At 39.8% G+C, this 16353-nt stretch overlaps 1 protein-coding gene across 1 annotated transcript in view; it reads left to right on the forward strand.

Annotated features, from left to right (window-relative positions):
• Window positions 1-7459, forward strand: part of GPR139 (G protein-coupled receptor 139) — a 40181-nt gene extending 32722 nt beyond the window's left edge. Inside the window, exon 2 of the mRNA XM_002928024.4 lies at window positions 3206-7459. Coding sequence (XP_002928070.1) covers window positions 3206-4140 — 935 coding nt within the window. The 3' untranslated portion in view covers window positions 4141-7459. The remainder of the gene's footprint in view (window positions 1-3205) is intronic.
• The last annotated feature ends 8894 nt before the right edge of the window (window positions 7460-16353 follow it).

Consider the following 16353-nt stretch of genomic DNA (forward strand, 5'->3'; position numbering starts at 1 on the left):
TCTCTTTTGCATATAGTGTAATATACCTGCATGGTACCCCCACCCCTACTTGAATCATCAATATTGCAAGTGGTTTAGAGCATGGGTGTTGGTTCTGGGTTTGCATCCTGGCTAATTAATATAATCAGTACCTTAAATCTTCACCACTTCAAAATGTTATTTCAAAGTACCTTCAACAAGAGAAGAATAACACAGACGTAAAACAAAAACAAACAAAAAACTGACAGTATCAAATACTGAGAGGATATGGAGTAACAGGAAATCTCATACTCTGCTGTTGGGAGGGTAAATTAGTAAAACCACTTCACAGAGCAATTCAGCTGAATCTGGTAAAGATAAAGACGCACATACTCTATAACATAATAAATATACTTCTGCATACATACTACCCAAGAGAAACTCTCACATATAAACACTTCTCATGGACAGTCCTATCAAGTTGTTAACTACAGCAGTTTTTAATAGCAAAACCTTGGAACCGATTTAAATGTACATTGTTTATATATATACATACACACACACACACGTATGTCTACCCAATATGTGTATACACACATAGAGACATGCATATGTGTGTACGTGTGTCTATATAAGCATGTATTATAGAAATATAGATATGTATGTATGTACAGATATGTCTCTATGTGTGTATATATGAATAAATTACAGTACGTTTATACAATGGGATGCTATATAGTCGTTAAAATGAGTGAATGAGAGCTACCTGTATCAACCAAATAGGTCTCAAAAACATAACGTTCCTCAACATTATGGGTGGTTCAGTTGGTTGGGCAACTGCCTTCAGCTCAGGTCATGATCCTGGAGTACTGGGATTGAGTCCTGCATCAGACTCCCTGCTCAGCAGGAAGTCTGCTTCTCCCTGCGACCCTCTTCCTCTCATTCTCTCTCTCTCTCTCTCAAATAAATAAAATCTTAAAAAAAAAATGTTGAGTGGAAAAGGCAGCATGTAGAATGGTCAATTCACTATAAAGAAAGGGGATGCAAATGGGGCCCTGAAGACTACAGTACAGTGGTTGCCTCTAGAGAAAGAAGGAGGGAGGAGAAAGAATGGGCCTTGGGCAATTTCAAAGAGGACTTCAGTTGTATCTAGTGTGTCAGTTCTTTTCTTAAAAAAAAAAAGAGATTAAATGTTCCTCATAACATTTTTAAAATTTTACAACAAAAGACACAATTAAGAGAGTGAAAAGACGGGGCACTTGGATGGCTTGGTTGGTTAAGCATCTGACTCTTGATTTTGGCTCAGGTCATGATCTCAGGGTCATGAGATCAAGCCCTGCATTGGGCTCTGTGCTGGAGCCTGCTTAAGATTCTCTGTCTCCCCCTCCCTCTACCCTCCCCTCAACCCCCCCCCGCCACCCACTCATGCGCGCCCTCTCTCAAAAAATTAAATTATATTAAAAAATAAAATAAATGAAGCAAATATGGCAAAATGATAAATTTTGTTTAATCTGAGTGATGAGTGTACCAGGATGTGTATATTACAAGACAATTTTATAAATGAACTATTGTATATTTTAAAAGGTGAGATTGAGAAAGGGAGATCCAGATGCCAGCTCTGCCACTGGACTTCAGAAAAGGGACATAAATTCTCTGAGAATTTTGCAAAATAGGATTAACAGTGTTGACTGTGAAAATTAATGAGATTAAATGTGCAGAATGACTTCTAGATATTACCCATCAGAGTTTCATTTTGGAATGAGTCCCTAACAACTTTCCACATGTGTCTTATTCAGAGAGACATTTGTTTTTAAAATTGATCAGAAAGTATATGCACGTATTTTCAGGGGTGCCTGGCTGGCTCAGTCTGAAGAGCATGTGACTCTTGAACTCAGAGTCACGAGTTCAAGCCACACACTGGGTATACAGAGGACTTAAATAAATAAAAGCTTTAAAAAAAAAAGAAATTATATGCATACATTGCCAAAACAAATTGGACACCAAAAAAATAATAACTGCTACTGTTTGTTCAAAAACTATATACATGCATTATATAGACAGATATAAGGACAAATTATTTATTACTATGATGGCCCTGAGAGAGAGGTACTTGGGTGGTTGGAGAATAAGGGAAATTTACTTCTATTATTTATAATAATGTACCAATTTGGACTACAGCTCTTCCTCAATTTATGATGGGATTACATCCTGATAAACCCATCATAAGTTGAAAATGCATTTAATACACCTAACCTACCAAACATCATAATTTAGCCTAGCCTACCTGAAACATGTTCAGAACACTTACATTAGCCTACAGCTAGGAAAAATCATTTAACATAAAACCTGTTTTATAATAAAGTGTTGAGTATCTCATGTAATTTATTGAATCCTGTACTGAAAGTGAGAAACAGAATGGTCGTACAGGTACAGATGGTTCTAAGTGTGTCAGTTTTAAGTGCTCGTGATCACATGATTGACCGGGTGCTCTGGCTTGCTGCTGTTGCCCAGCATAACAAGAGAGTATCATAACGCATATCGCCAGCCTGGGAAAAGATCCAAATTCAAAATCCCAAGTACAGTTTCTACTGAATGCCTATAGCTTTTTCACCATAGTAAAGTCGGAACATCATAAGTCGAATCATCATAAATTGGGGACCATCTGCACCTACTCTAAAAATAAATAGAATTTATCTTTAAACTAATCTGAAGTTCGTGATCTTCTCCGCACCTTCAATACTAAATCTATGTAAAAAGGAAAGGTCCTAAAATCCAGGCTGCAAAAAGGTTAAGAGGTCAGTCTCCCACCTGAACACATGAAGCAGGGAAAGCCGTCCCACCCCCTATTTTCCTGCATGCACTTGGACAAAAGAAAAATCATGGGATTTGGGGTTAGGGGATCAAGGTTTGGTTCCTGTCACCAGCACTTACTAACTGTATGATTCTAAGTGAGCTCCTTAAGCCCTCTGAGCCCCAGTTTCATTTCTGAAGTAAGGACAATGGCAGCACCACCTCCAATGGTTGTGTGAGGAATAAATAAACTACAATAGGAGTATAGAATTTTGTCAAAATAGTATCCAGATGTCTGTATGAGATATAATTTGTAGTGCAGAGATTGTCCATCAAAAGCATTGGTTCAGTCCCTTTGGCTTCCATGGGAGTGCCCACAAAAGTATGCCTATGGCCCCACAGTAGCCAACAAAGTCATCTCACTTCAGAGATAAACCAGGTTCTCTTCTCTCCACAGCAAATATCCTGACAGTGATCATCCTCTCTCAGCTGGTAGCTAGAAGGCAGAAGTCCTCCTACAACTATCTCTTGGCACTTGCTGCTGCTGACATCTTGGTCCTCTTTTTCATTGTGTTTGTGGACTTCCTGTTGGAAGATTTCATCTTGAACATGCAGTTGCCTCAGGTGGCCAATAAGATCATAGAAGTGCTAGAATTCTCATCCATCCATACCTCCATTTGGATTACTGTTCCATTAACCATTGACCGGTATATCGCCGTCTGCCATCCGCTCAAGTACCACACAGTCTCCTACCCAGCCCGCACCAGGAAAGTCATTATAAGTGTTTACATCACCTGCTTCCTGACCAGCATCCCCTACTACTGGTGGCCCAACATCTGGACTGAAGACTATATCAGCACCTCCGTGCATCACGTCCTTATCTGGATTCACTGTTTCACTGTGTACTTGGTGCCCTGCTCTATCTTCTTCATCTTGAACTCAATCATTGTGTACAAGCTCAGAAGGAAAAGCAATTTTCGCCTGCGTGGCTACTCCACAGGGAAAACCACTGCTATCTTGTTCACCATTACCTCCATCTTTGCCACACTCTGGGCCCCCCGCATCGTCATGATTCTGTACCACCTTTATGGGGCACCCATCCAAAACCGCTGGCTGGTGCACATCATGTCCGACATTGCCAACATGCTGGCCCTTCTGAACACAGCCATCAACTTCTTCCTCTACTGCTTTATCAGCAAGAGGTTCCGCACGATGGCAGCTGCCACGCTCAAGGCCTTCTTCAAGTGCCAGAAGCAACCTGTACAGTTTTACACCAACCATAACTTTTCCATAACAAGTAGCCCCTGGATCTCACCGGCCAACTCACACTGTATCAAGATGTTGGTGTACCAGTATGACAAAAATGGAAAACCTATAAAAGTATCCCCATGACCCTATAGGCTTGGCACCCAGTGCCTCTGTCTAATCTATTTCCAGATGGAAGGGTAGCTCACTTAAGAGTGCCAACCTGATTTCCTGTCTCCGTGGACTAAGCAACTCTCAGACTGGTAGATGAGAAAAGATGGAAGAGAAGAAAGAAAAGCATCAATCTTGTTTTCATTTATGCATTTATTTTCACAATGTCACTTGACAGCAACAGTTCCTACCAGTTTGAAGATACCTTTGGAGGTTGTGTCATCATCCTGTGGCCAGTGAGGACACACAGTAAAGAAATAGTCTATGACTTTGCCTTGGGACCATTCACAGTCATTGGGAACCGCTCATTTATGTGACACACCAAGCCACAGTAGCAGGTAGCTGATTCCGCACTCTTCTTCCAAGAGCTGAGGTCAACCATCGCTTCCCTGTGCCATCCCCAGCAGCTAACAATGCTGACCAATCTGGGATTTTTCCAAGGTGCCCTTTGTCCTAGAGAAGGCTGTGGTCTTGAAGTGGCCCTGGAACCCTAAACTACAGAATGACACTGTGGGGACAAAGGAGCGTTAATCCCATCCAAACTCTGGCCAGAGCTTCTTTGGAAAGGCTCCAAACCAACATAACTATGACCCTCAGACCTGGGTCTAAAATGCAGTCTTTCTATTTGCCATTATGTATAGATTTTATCTATCTCCTCCAAAATAAAGACCCCGCCTGGTGTGTGGGGGGAAAGGAGGATCTCCTGAGCCCAGAAAAACAAAAAAATAAGCCCACTCTTGCCATTGTTTCGATCCATCCCTGTGTCAGCTGTGTATGATCCCTTTACTCAAAATAGCTTCTTACTGCGGTGCCACTCAAGCTTCCCAGAGAAGCCCTTTAATGTGTAGAGTTGCCAACCCTGCCTCCTTGCTTGCTGAAGCCCTCACCAAATTGTTTTATTTGAAGTGACTTCCAAACTGGACTTAATTTTCAAGGGTCAGAAACTGTAGCTCTCCAGGTGTGTAGCGAGGCATTCTCCGCTCTGCCCCACAGTCCAGCTGGCATTGCCATTCAGCCACAAACACAGATACGACTGACATGGAAAGGTGTCTATGTTGTTTGCTTGTCTGCATACGGCTCAAAAGGGTGGTGCCAGTTTTCAGTGAAGCTATTTAATCAAGATCCTTTGCAAAATAATAAAATATGAATCTATTTATTTGTTCTCCCTTTGCCTGTCCAAGGCAAGAACAGCTCTACAATGTAATTAATAGCAGTTTCCCTGGGATTTACCACTCGTGTGTGCACACACATGCAGACACATGCTTGATTATAGTAGGTTTCTATGTATCCTGTGATGTATTTTAAAGGGGAAACACATGCTGGAGTTCCTTTTTAAAAATTTCTCTTCCAGATTCCCAGTATTTTCCCTGTTTTGGAAGAAATCTCCCAAAATGATTTTGGAATTGTATGATATTTTTGGTGACCAAACAAAAAGCAGACAGTCCTCCTGTACACTTGGTTCCTCAGGTTGGATTCTTGCTACATTTTTAGCCCTAAATTGGAAGGCATGTCTACCCTTTTTAAGGGAATTTGCAATAAATGAGTGTGGTAGAAAAGGCCCCAGTGCAACACAAGCCCTCAACTTTAGTCAATGCCCTCAATACTAATTCAATATAATTTTAGGTTACAGTAGTCCTGATGATCCTAATTCCTGCTCCTTTTAAACAATTGCAGTAGAGTCTCATCTTACCCAAAGATTAGATTCTAAAGTCACTGCAAAAGAAAAAAATCTGGGAGAGCCTAAGTTACCTCTGCAAAGTCATCGGGAAGGAGCCATGTTGGAGACCACATTCTATCCCTTGTAAAATCTAACTCAGCAAAGTTTTTCTCCAGCCATAGAACAGATTTCCTAGATCAAGGACATGGCAAAGTTAGTGTGCACTTAGAGACCACACTGTATGACTCTAATGTATCTTAATGAGAACATTAAGATCACACTGGTACAGCAAGATGCTCCATTAGAAGAGGTTCATGGAAATTGTTTGAGGGACAAGGTTAGTATGTCCCACGTCACACTATCCCCAGGGCATATGTGCATCCAGTGGAATGGTGGGCAGACTCCTCCACATCCTTTAAATTGCATTTCTTTCTGTTTCTTTTTTTCCAAGCACGTGTAGTCTAAGTATGTCGTGTTCATTAAATGTGTGTATGATGCGATTCCACCACACCCCCTTATGAATGAACATTGACCAAAGGCTACCTACACTGAATAAATATATATATATTTATATTTATTTATTTATTTTTTAAACACATAGCTCAAAAAATCCTAGTTTGGGCTATATGTGGATGAGTCACAGTGCAATAGCTACAAAGATTAAGCAAGTCCCCTTGAAGAATGTATGCAAGATGGAAAATATGTGTGTGGATCTCAGTGCTCTCTGTTCCACATTTTTTATTGTATGTAAAAATTGTTGATGTTTAAAAAGTAAAAAAACTGGGTGTGCATTTGGAATGTTTTCCTCATACACTCATTTATTACTTCTCTTACCAATAGAGGCTTTAACAAATAGTATTGTGATCTTTTTTTCCTTCTGACTATATTTTATACTTTGATATGTAATATTTAAAAGAGGTCCAATTCTTGAAGGCATTCCAATGAGTTGTTGTCTTGGGTTAAAATGCATAAGAGTGCCCACTGGGTTAGGATGATACATATGTCCTAAACTTTATTTCAGATAATCTATGGACTTTTAATTTATTACTATTTATAGTACTAATTGTGGACAATAATGATAAGGTTTAAAAAAAAAAAAACACAACTTTTAAGCCTTTTCTTTCAGGCCAGTTTTGGAAACAGAGCCTTGAATTTTGAAGCCTGTCTTGTAAACAACTGCTGTTGATGGCATTTAAGCAATTGCCTTATATCAGGTTTTTTGTGAAAGACTGTTAACTAGCATCTGTCTTGTGTGATGTGTGTCCTTGGTTGGACATGCAGTGATGCTACTTACACATGTACACGCTTTTTACTGGATGGCTCAAGCACTGAACTGTCTCATAGGGAAATAAATGAGAAGCATGACAGACAAACCATAAAAGACAGACTATGAGAAGGTATGAACTTCCACTTTGCAAACATTCTGCAATTGGAAGATTATTTTGCACAGTTGGTGCCTACTGGTCCAACATGAGGGGCCTATCTGAAGTGAATTAAAGACTATAATGTTGGTTATTCCAGTTCAAAGAATGGAATAGAATGTTACTATAGAAGAATAGTAAATGTTCATATTTTCTTAATTAGATAATATATTGTGTTTGGACTTGTTTGTATTATAATAAACTCTAACATGGTGCACTCTTGGTGTTTGGAATTTGCATATATGTTCAAGCTATGGCAGAACTCTTAAAAATTTGTAAATGAGCATTTTCCTTATACTTTGTCCTGGTGCTAGGATGAGACCTGAGTCCCACCTGTCCCTTCGTTAGGCAGATATATTTCAGAATTTAAGAACTGAACTCTGCTTCCTATAATCCTAATTAGGTAGTTTATGGGATGTAAATCCGAATTCTCTTCTGACTTCATCCTCTACCTGTCTTCAAGACAGTGATGGCTATAATCATAAGTGGAAATCTAGCATAATGGCTAAGAGCTTGGACTTTTTTTTTCCTCATGACTTATTTCTAACTGAAAGTGTGTATTTTTTGACCCCCTTCACCCATTTTTCCCACCCCCATCCCCCACCTCTGGCAACCACCAATCTGTTTCCTGTATCAGAGCTTTGTTTTTTGTTTTGTTTTTTAAATTTCACATATAAATTAGATCATACAGTATGTGTCTTTTCTCTGACTTATTTCACTTAGCGTAAAGCCCTCAAGGTCCATCTGTGTTGTTGCAAATGGCAAGATTTCATTCTTTTTTATGGCTGAATAGCATTCCATTGTGGATAACACTACATCTTCTTTACCCATTCATCTATTAACGGACACTTAAGTTGTTTTCATATCTTGTAATAGCTTGGATGTTGAAGTCAGACAATGGTCATGTTCCAGCTCCACCATTTACTAGATGGGTGGCCTTTAACAGTTCCTTTTAAGATCTCTGAAAGACTGTCCTCAGATAGTAAATGGTACAAAATTTATTTTTTCCAGTTGCCTGCAAGGTAAATAGAGGCTCTCAAAGTCAGGAAATCAAGGTCTGGAGTCAGTTATGGCAGGCTGTAACTTGCAGGCTATGCCACTTCCTAGCTGTGTGGCCTTGGGCAATGTTCTCAGTCTCTCTGAGTCTCAATTTCTTCTCCATAAAATAGGACTAAGATTAATTCCAGTACATACCTCACGGGGTGATTATTAATAGTAGAGCTAAAAAGAGCCTCCAGTTGCACATCATTTTTACAAGTAAGGATACTAGGCCAAAAGAGGTTAACGATTTTATTCAGAGTAGTCACTAAACACTTCATGCTTTCCACTTTACCTCACTGCCTTCTCTGCAAGACTCTGACTCATCCCCCCCCAAAGATCACATTATTTTGTGCCCTTTTTAGACTTGAGTATATTGCATAGTTTTCCAACCTTTCAAACCCAGGTCACCCAAGCATGAGATATATTATAACAACATCATAATTAAAACACTTGGCTTGACCTTTCCCTGTGAGGCAGAATTTTTTAAAAATTGACTCTCTAGAATCCTAACCATAGCTCTTAAACAAGCTATGCATTTCCCACACAAACCACCATCAGTTCTGACAGCCACCCACAAACTATTGTCACAATCTATCTTTGCGTCAACTTGGAGAATGAAAGTAACTTACAAGTTGAGAAAGAAGTACAGAAAAGCAAGGAATTTGCTGAGATGGTGGCAAGCAGAAGCTGTAAGGCATGGCCACAGCAACCTCATTAATTTTGTTCACCAACTTGGGAAGGCAGGATAAAAGTGAGTTGATGAAGGCTGAACTGTTAAATAATAATCCTTTTATTAGTGCACTCAGCTAAATGTGATGGCTCAGCCTCTATGGAGGGTGTGCAATTAATCCATGTACTTGCCAGACACAACAAGAGGGATAAGTGGCTCGTGTCTACTGGGATAAATAGATACTGTGAATTTCCCAGGTTTATTGGGAGAACGTGTCACTGTCATGCCATAAAAAGAAAACTTTTCTGATTAAACAGGAGGAAAACAGGGCCACAGTAAAGAGATTCCTTCTCATCAACTCTCCATATGAGGAGTTCACTATGTCCACAGAGCTTTGTTACCTATTGAATAGCAATAACATGGTATTTCTCTCTACTAGAGATGGAACAAAAGCACGTGAGACTTAAACTCAAGAATGAGAGATCCAGATCAAACCCAAAAGGCAAGTCTTCATAGTGATGTCTATTCACTCCACAAATGTAGTTCTTAGCATCTGCTTCTCTCGGTATATTTCCAAATGGACTGTATATCAGAGTCTGAAGGGAAGCAAATCTCACTCAGGTGGTTTTGATGAAAAGCCTTTAACCAAGAGATTTTTAAAAATGGTCTCAGCAAGATTAAGGGAACCAACAAGAGCGATTGAGATACCTAGGAACTAGAAATAATAGGAAGCCTTACCTCTCTAGGCCTGATGGAGTAACAGGAGAAAATAGTGGTATTGCAGCTCACTGCGGGCAGAACTTTGGAGGAGAGGCCTTCCAGCAAGCAGGTGACACATCACTGCCAGAGATGTGATGCCAGAGAGGAAGTGGAGGATCCCCAATCTCTCTTTTCCTTCCTTCTAATATCATACTGATTCCCCCACTGGCAGGGCTCAAACAGAAGTCACCCAGGAAGGGAGTGCAGGTGATGCAGTCCATAGTGACCAGGCCTCAAAGCACAAAACAGTAAAAAATAGATCAAGGGTGAAGTGTGACAGAAAGCAACTGCAAAATAACCAGCAAAGCTTGAATTCTTATTTTACTATCACTGAATGCCGGAGAGGATCTTACAGGTTATTTCACTCAAATGAAGGAAAGAAGGAAGGAAGGAAGGAAGGAAGGAAAGACGGTAGGAAGGGGGAGGGGGAGGGAGGGAAGAAAGGAAGATATAGAGGGAGAGGAAGAGAGGGAAGAAAGTAAATGAAAAAAGAAAAGGGAAAAGGGAAGGGAAGGGAAGGGAAGGGAAGGGAAGGGAAGGGAAGGGAAGGGAGAAAAAGAAATTAAAGCCTAAGAGATTGCCTTGCCCAAGGTCACATGACCTAGACGTTGGCAGGTCCTCCTTCTAATGATTTTCTAGCACACTCCCAGAAACATGTATTGTAGATCTTCACAAGTTTGTTTTCCAACCATCATAGTTAGAATTTTCTTTAATTAATCCTCAACATCTCCAGATGTCAACATGAATATGGTGGGACAGAAATGAGGAGGCTGGGCACTCATTTAGCAACCAGTGCGTCCCAGGCACTCCTATGGTCATTCATTTATTTGACTAATACGTGTTGAAATACACTATGTCTCAAGATCTATTCTAGGCATAGTGATTCATTAGTGAACAAAACATATAGGGCTTCTGCCTTTGTGGTACTTACATTCCAGTGGGAAAGACAATACGCAAGAAAGCAAATAAGATAATTTCAGGTAGTGGTAAGTGTTAGAAAATAATTCATAGTAAGTTATGAGGGTCAGGCAGAAAGAACATTAGATAAGTGAGTCATAGAAGGTCTTTTTGAGAAGGTGGCAACAGAACTGGATCCCAAATTAAAAGGAAAGAGCCATACAAAGAGTATTTCAGGTAAAGGAACCAGAAAGTACAAAGACCTTGAAATGATAATAACCTTGAACACTCATGGTACAAAGAGAAAACCAGCAGTGCCGAAACAAAGTAATCCAGGGGAAGAGTGATATGGCACAAGTCATGGAGGAGCAGGCAAGAGCAGAATCATGTAGAGTTCTGTGGGGCCTGGTAAGGAACCTGGTGGAAAGCCACTGAATAATTTTAAGAAATTAATGTGATCTTCTTACCTCACTTAACCATCATAACAACTCTTGAAGAGGAGTATTGCTACCTCCATTGTTCAGATAAGAAAACTAAGTTTCATGGGCATTGAATTAAGCTTGCTCAAAGTCACAGCGAGTAATATGTGAGTTGGTATTTAAGCCTAGTCCTGTCTGGTTCCAAGAGCCACTTCTTCAGGCCACCTTGACGTGTTTTCCTTCACATCCCACACTCTCTCTTCTGAATTAGCAGCTTGCTCCCATTAGCCTTTTCATCATCCAAAGTTGATATTTAGACTAAAGCCACCCTCTAAGCCCAGTAATGAAGAGTCAGAAATCATCAGGTCATGACAGCATATAGTGCTATTTCATGACCCAATCCATGCGTCTGATGAAATCTGACAGAGTAACAGTCGCACAAGATTGGGGATAAAAAAATACAGACTCTAATGGCAGGTAAGGCAAAAACATATATATACTTTTTAAAACTTTTAGAAGTATATACTTTAAAAAAACCTCAATAATATTTTCAGTGGCGTTGTTTTACAAATGCTCTTATACACAGATTTTAACTCTCAGTCCTTCAGAGCAACTGCCTGTGCTTCTGTCCAAGGTGCTGAAATCATCTGACAAGACAGATTTGAGCAAGAAAGACAGTATCTGTTAAGAAAAAAACAAATTTGTGGGTTTTTTTTGAGGGGGGGATTGTTTTTTGTTTAGAGTGGGAAAGCGGTGGGGAAGCAGCAGAGGGAGAGAGAGAATCTTAAGCAGGCTTCATGCCCAGCATGGAGCCTGATGAGGGGCTCGATCTCACAACCCTGAGATCATGACCTGAACCAAAATCAAGAGTTGGATGCTTAACTGACTGAGCCACCCAGGTGCCCCAAGTTAAGAAAATTTTATGTATAAAGATACATATTTCCCCCTCTCATTAAAAAAGGATTTGGTATAGTATTATTTAGTTTATGAAACTATTTAAGATAGGATTTCTTACAAAGCAAGTTCCACTGGGGCCTTGCTCTTCTATGGTCCACATAACGGCAGCACCACATCAGCACCTGGGAGTTTGTAAGAACTGTGGAATCACAGGCCCTACCCCAATGTGCTGAACCAGAATCTGAATTTTAACAAGATCCCATGTGATTCATACACACATTAAAATGTGAGAAGCACTGCACTGCTGTACTTTAAAACAGTGGTTTTACACCCTTGGGAAGCTATTTGAAAATCCCAATACCCAAGATGAAACCCAGACAACAGTACTTCTTAAAGCTCCTTGGATAATTCTAATGTACAGCCAAAATGGAGAACTGATTTTTTTAAAGCAAACTTTAGATCTCTATCATAAATGGAAAACCAGTATCACCTGCCATAAATGGGTTGAAACCATTTTTAAAAGGCCAAATAGGGGCGCCTGGGTGGCTCAGTCGTTAAGCGTCTGCCTTCGGCTCCGGGTGTGATCCTGGAGTCCTGGGATTGAGCCCTACATCGGGCTCCCTGCTCTGCTGGGACCCTGCTTCTCCCTCTCCCACTCCCCCTGCCTGTGTTCCCTCTCTCGCTGGCTGTCTCTCTGTCAAATAAATGAATAAAATCTTAAAAAAAAAAAGGCCAAATAATTCTTACTTTATACAACAGTCTGAAACTAACATCTATTCTTCTTTTGTTGAAAAGACAAAAGATAGGTATTAAGGACCTACTACCACCATATTGAGACTTTCTCCTTAACCTAATCAGAAGGATTGACAACAAATTAGAGAAGAAAATTTTTTTTTCACAATGCATTTCAATGTTACTGAAGCCAAGCCTTGTGTCATCGTTAAACGCACTCAAACACTCTGTTATAAACTGTATACTTTAGGAAGCACTGATCTGTTAAATAAAGAGCCTTCAGCAGCTTCCTTATTTTAGTAATTCCCAACCTTAACTTAAATCTATGTCCAGATTCTACATCCAGATGAATTAAATCATAACCTAGGGGAATGGGCCCAAGGCATCAGAATTTTCTAAAACCTTCCCAGATGATTCTGATACACAGCCAGGATTGAGAACCACTTGCCTGCTTCTAACATTTGGTTGGCTGTAAAAACTGGGAAATTACAATATAGCTTCCCAAATAATCTGTCATGTGACCATTTCCCTAATTCAGGCTTTCCACAATTGGCTGAGGTTTCACAGTGTGTGTACTTCTCACTGTTGAAGATTAAGGAGGCTGACAAATCACACCCATCTACTCCTTCACTCTGAGTGTGGAACCTGCTGAGAATAGGTTAGTGGCAAACAAGTATCAGTTCTATTACTCTAATGGTGGAATGGAGAACCTCGAACTGAGAGCCAATGGACTTCCTACCCAAACAGTTTATATTCTGGATCAGAGATGGACCTCTAGACCCTTCTCTGGAAACCACACCTGGACCACAACCCAGTTAGGATTCCTATAGGGAAGATGGGAGCATGGAAACAATTCCTCCTTTCTGGAGGCCTGAGAAGTAGAAAGATAAGGTGGCTTTCTCATATATATGGTGTTTCTTCTTCCTCTCCTAGAAATCAGTCAAGGCCTTCCCTCTCCATTGGGGGTGGAGTGAAAAAGAAGGGTTGAGAGAAGTTACCCTACAAATACTTCTGAGAGCAGTATCAAGTTTTCCTAAATTATGGGTTAAGATGGTGAAGGGTATTAAGGAGGGTACATATTGCTTGGAGTACTGGGTGTTACATGCAAACAATGAATCATGGAACACTACATCAAAAGCTAATGATGTACTGTATGGTGACTAACATATCATAATAATAATAAAATAATTTTAATAAAAGAACCATTAGAAAGAAAAAAATGGGTTCCCCATATACTCATCTCCTCATGACCCAGGGAATTTTACAAATATGGTTCAGGAAATTTCACAGCCTACAAGCAGATAGGCAGTCAAGTGTGCTGCACTGTTAAAATACTTAGAAAAAAGGCAGGAAAAGATCCTTCTCATCCTTCAAAGCCTCATGTCATCAAATTAGGGTTACTGGGTGCCTCCAAAAGCATAATTCTATCTTCAAGTTCAGAGATTCTCATCCCTGGCCTACCTATCACTCACTGCTGGCACACAGTTCTCTAAAAGTTCTGAAATAAAAAAATAATTTCAATTGATTTGATTAAAACAAGGATGCCAAATAGCACTTTTAGGAGTGAACGAAAGTGGCACCAATATCAGACACCTTCATAGAATTGCAACTCCCAAAGGTAGGTTCCTGGTGTGCAAGGGTGTGCAGGTCATGCAGATCTAGGTTCAATCACACATGCCAGCTGTGTGATACTGGACAAGTTACTTCCAGTGTCTGAGGTACTGCTGCATCATATGGAAAGTAGGAATAACGATAGTATGGACTTCAAAAGGGGGTGGCGGGAGTTACAATATTTTATTAAGTGTTTGGAACATATTTGTGTTATTAATAAATTGTATTATTGTTATTTAGTTCCCCATGATAGGAACAAGAGGAACATTGAATATTCCAGGACTTTTCTGGGAAACTGGGTCACCTTTGAGATGACAAGGCCACTCCTGGGAAGAAAGGGTTTAGCTATGTCATGTTCCAGTTTTCTCTCTTTTCCAAAGTGGAGAAAGAGTATCATTCATTACAGTCATCCAGTGACAGTCCCTGAAAAAGATAGAGCATCAAGGATTTGGAAGACTAGGGGCAGGCCATCAGTCACTCCACAGTCAATTTCAATACCATGAAATGTGGCCTCCAGTTATATCCTAATTCTTTCTCTCAAACAGTTTGCATCCACCGCTAATCTCTGGAGTAAAACATCAGCCTTCAGAGTGATGTGATGGCAGCTACATTAAGGCCACTTGCCTAACTCATTAGGGTTGCCAGCACATAGCTCCAGTAATGAGAAAAAGGAAACAGTCCTGCTGGTGGGTGAGGGTTGATAGAGGTGACCTGTCCCCAAGATGTCAAGTATGTCTCCAGTGCTCTGAAAGAGGACACAAATATTCCTCAGCTGGAGACAAGGTCTTGTTATTGCAAATTAATCTTGTAAATATCTGATTTCTAAGAGGCTATAAGGAAATGACTCCCTGTTGTTATATGTGTTTGCCTCTTAGTGTATCTGATTTCTGGGGGATTGGTGATGTGTTCTGACATGACTGTCCCTGTGAGATCTGCAAGGGAAAGGCCACGGCCGTGAGAAGAAAGGACAGGGTCTTCCCCAAGAATGAGGTCATCATTTTTTTTTTTGAGGTAATACTTTTCTCTTTATTCCAAGAATATAGATAACATTAATTTTTACAGGTTAGCCTTGCATCATTTATATGAATCCAAACTGGTAATGATGTATTAGGTTTTTTATATGTTATTGGATTCAGGTTGCTAAAATTTTGCTAAGGATATACTGCTTAAGGTCATAAGCGGTATTGAGCTGTATGGTTTCTTTTTCTTTTTTTTTCCCTCCAGGTATTTGCTGTCAATAAAAATTCCAGATGAGAGTGAAACCACTAAATGAACTCCAAAAAACTTACGCAAAACTTGACAGATCTAAAGGAGAAATGAAAAAATAAATTACAGAGTTATATTTTATCAAGTGTTTTTTAGTAATAGATGGAAAAAGTAGAAATAAATAAGAATGTAGAAAATTCAAACAATCTTATCAGTCTTTTTTTTTTTTACACAAGAAATATATATTTTATTTTTGTATATTATAGCACACTTAAGACTAAGATACTTATTCTCTGGATCCATTTGTTATCCCTGGAAATAAATATGGGTAGAATAAAAACCTTAGCTTCTTCTCTTCTCCAAATTCTGTATTCTTTTTTTTAATGTTTTTTTATTATATTATGGTTTTTTTATTTTTTAAAATATTATGTTAGTCACCATACATTACATCCCTGGTTTCTGATGTNTTAATATCATGTTAGTCACCATACATTACATCCCTGGTTTCTGGTGTAAAGTTCGATGATTCATTAGTTGCTTATAACACCCAGTGCACCATGCAATACGTGTCCTCCTTACTACCCACCACCAGTCTATCCCATTCACCCACCCCCCTCCCTTCTGAAGCCCTCAATTTCTTTCTCAGAGTCCATAGTCTCTCATCCTTCATTCTCCCTTTTTTTTTTTTTAATGATTTGTTATTATGTTAGTCACCATACAGTACATCCCCGGATTCCGATGTAAAGTTCGATGCTTCATTAGTTGCATATAACACGCAGTGCACCATGCAATACGTGCCCTCCTAATTACCCATCACCAGTCTATCCCAATCCCCCACCCCCCTCCCCTCTGAGGCCGCCAGTTTGTTTCTCAGAGTCC

The sequence above is a fragment of the Ailuropoda melanoleuca genome, chromosome 10 (genome assembly GCF_002007445.2).
Source record: "Ailuropoda melanoleuca isolate Jingjing chromosome 10, ASM200744v2, whole genome shotgun sequence".
NCBI classification, from domain to species: Eukaryota; Metazoa; Chordata; class Mammalia; order Carnivora; family Ursidae; genus Ailuropoda; species Ailuropoda melanoleuca.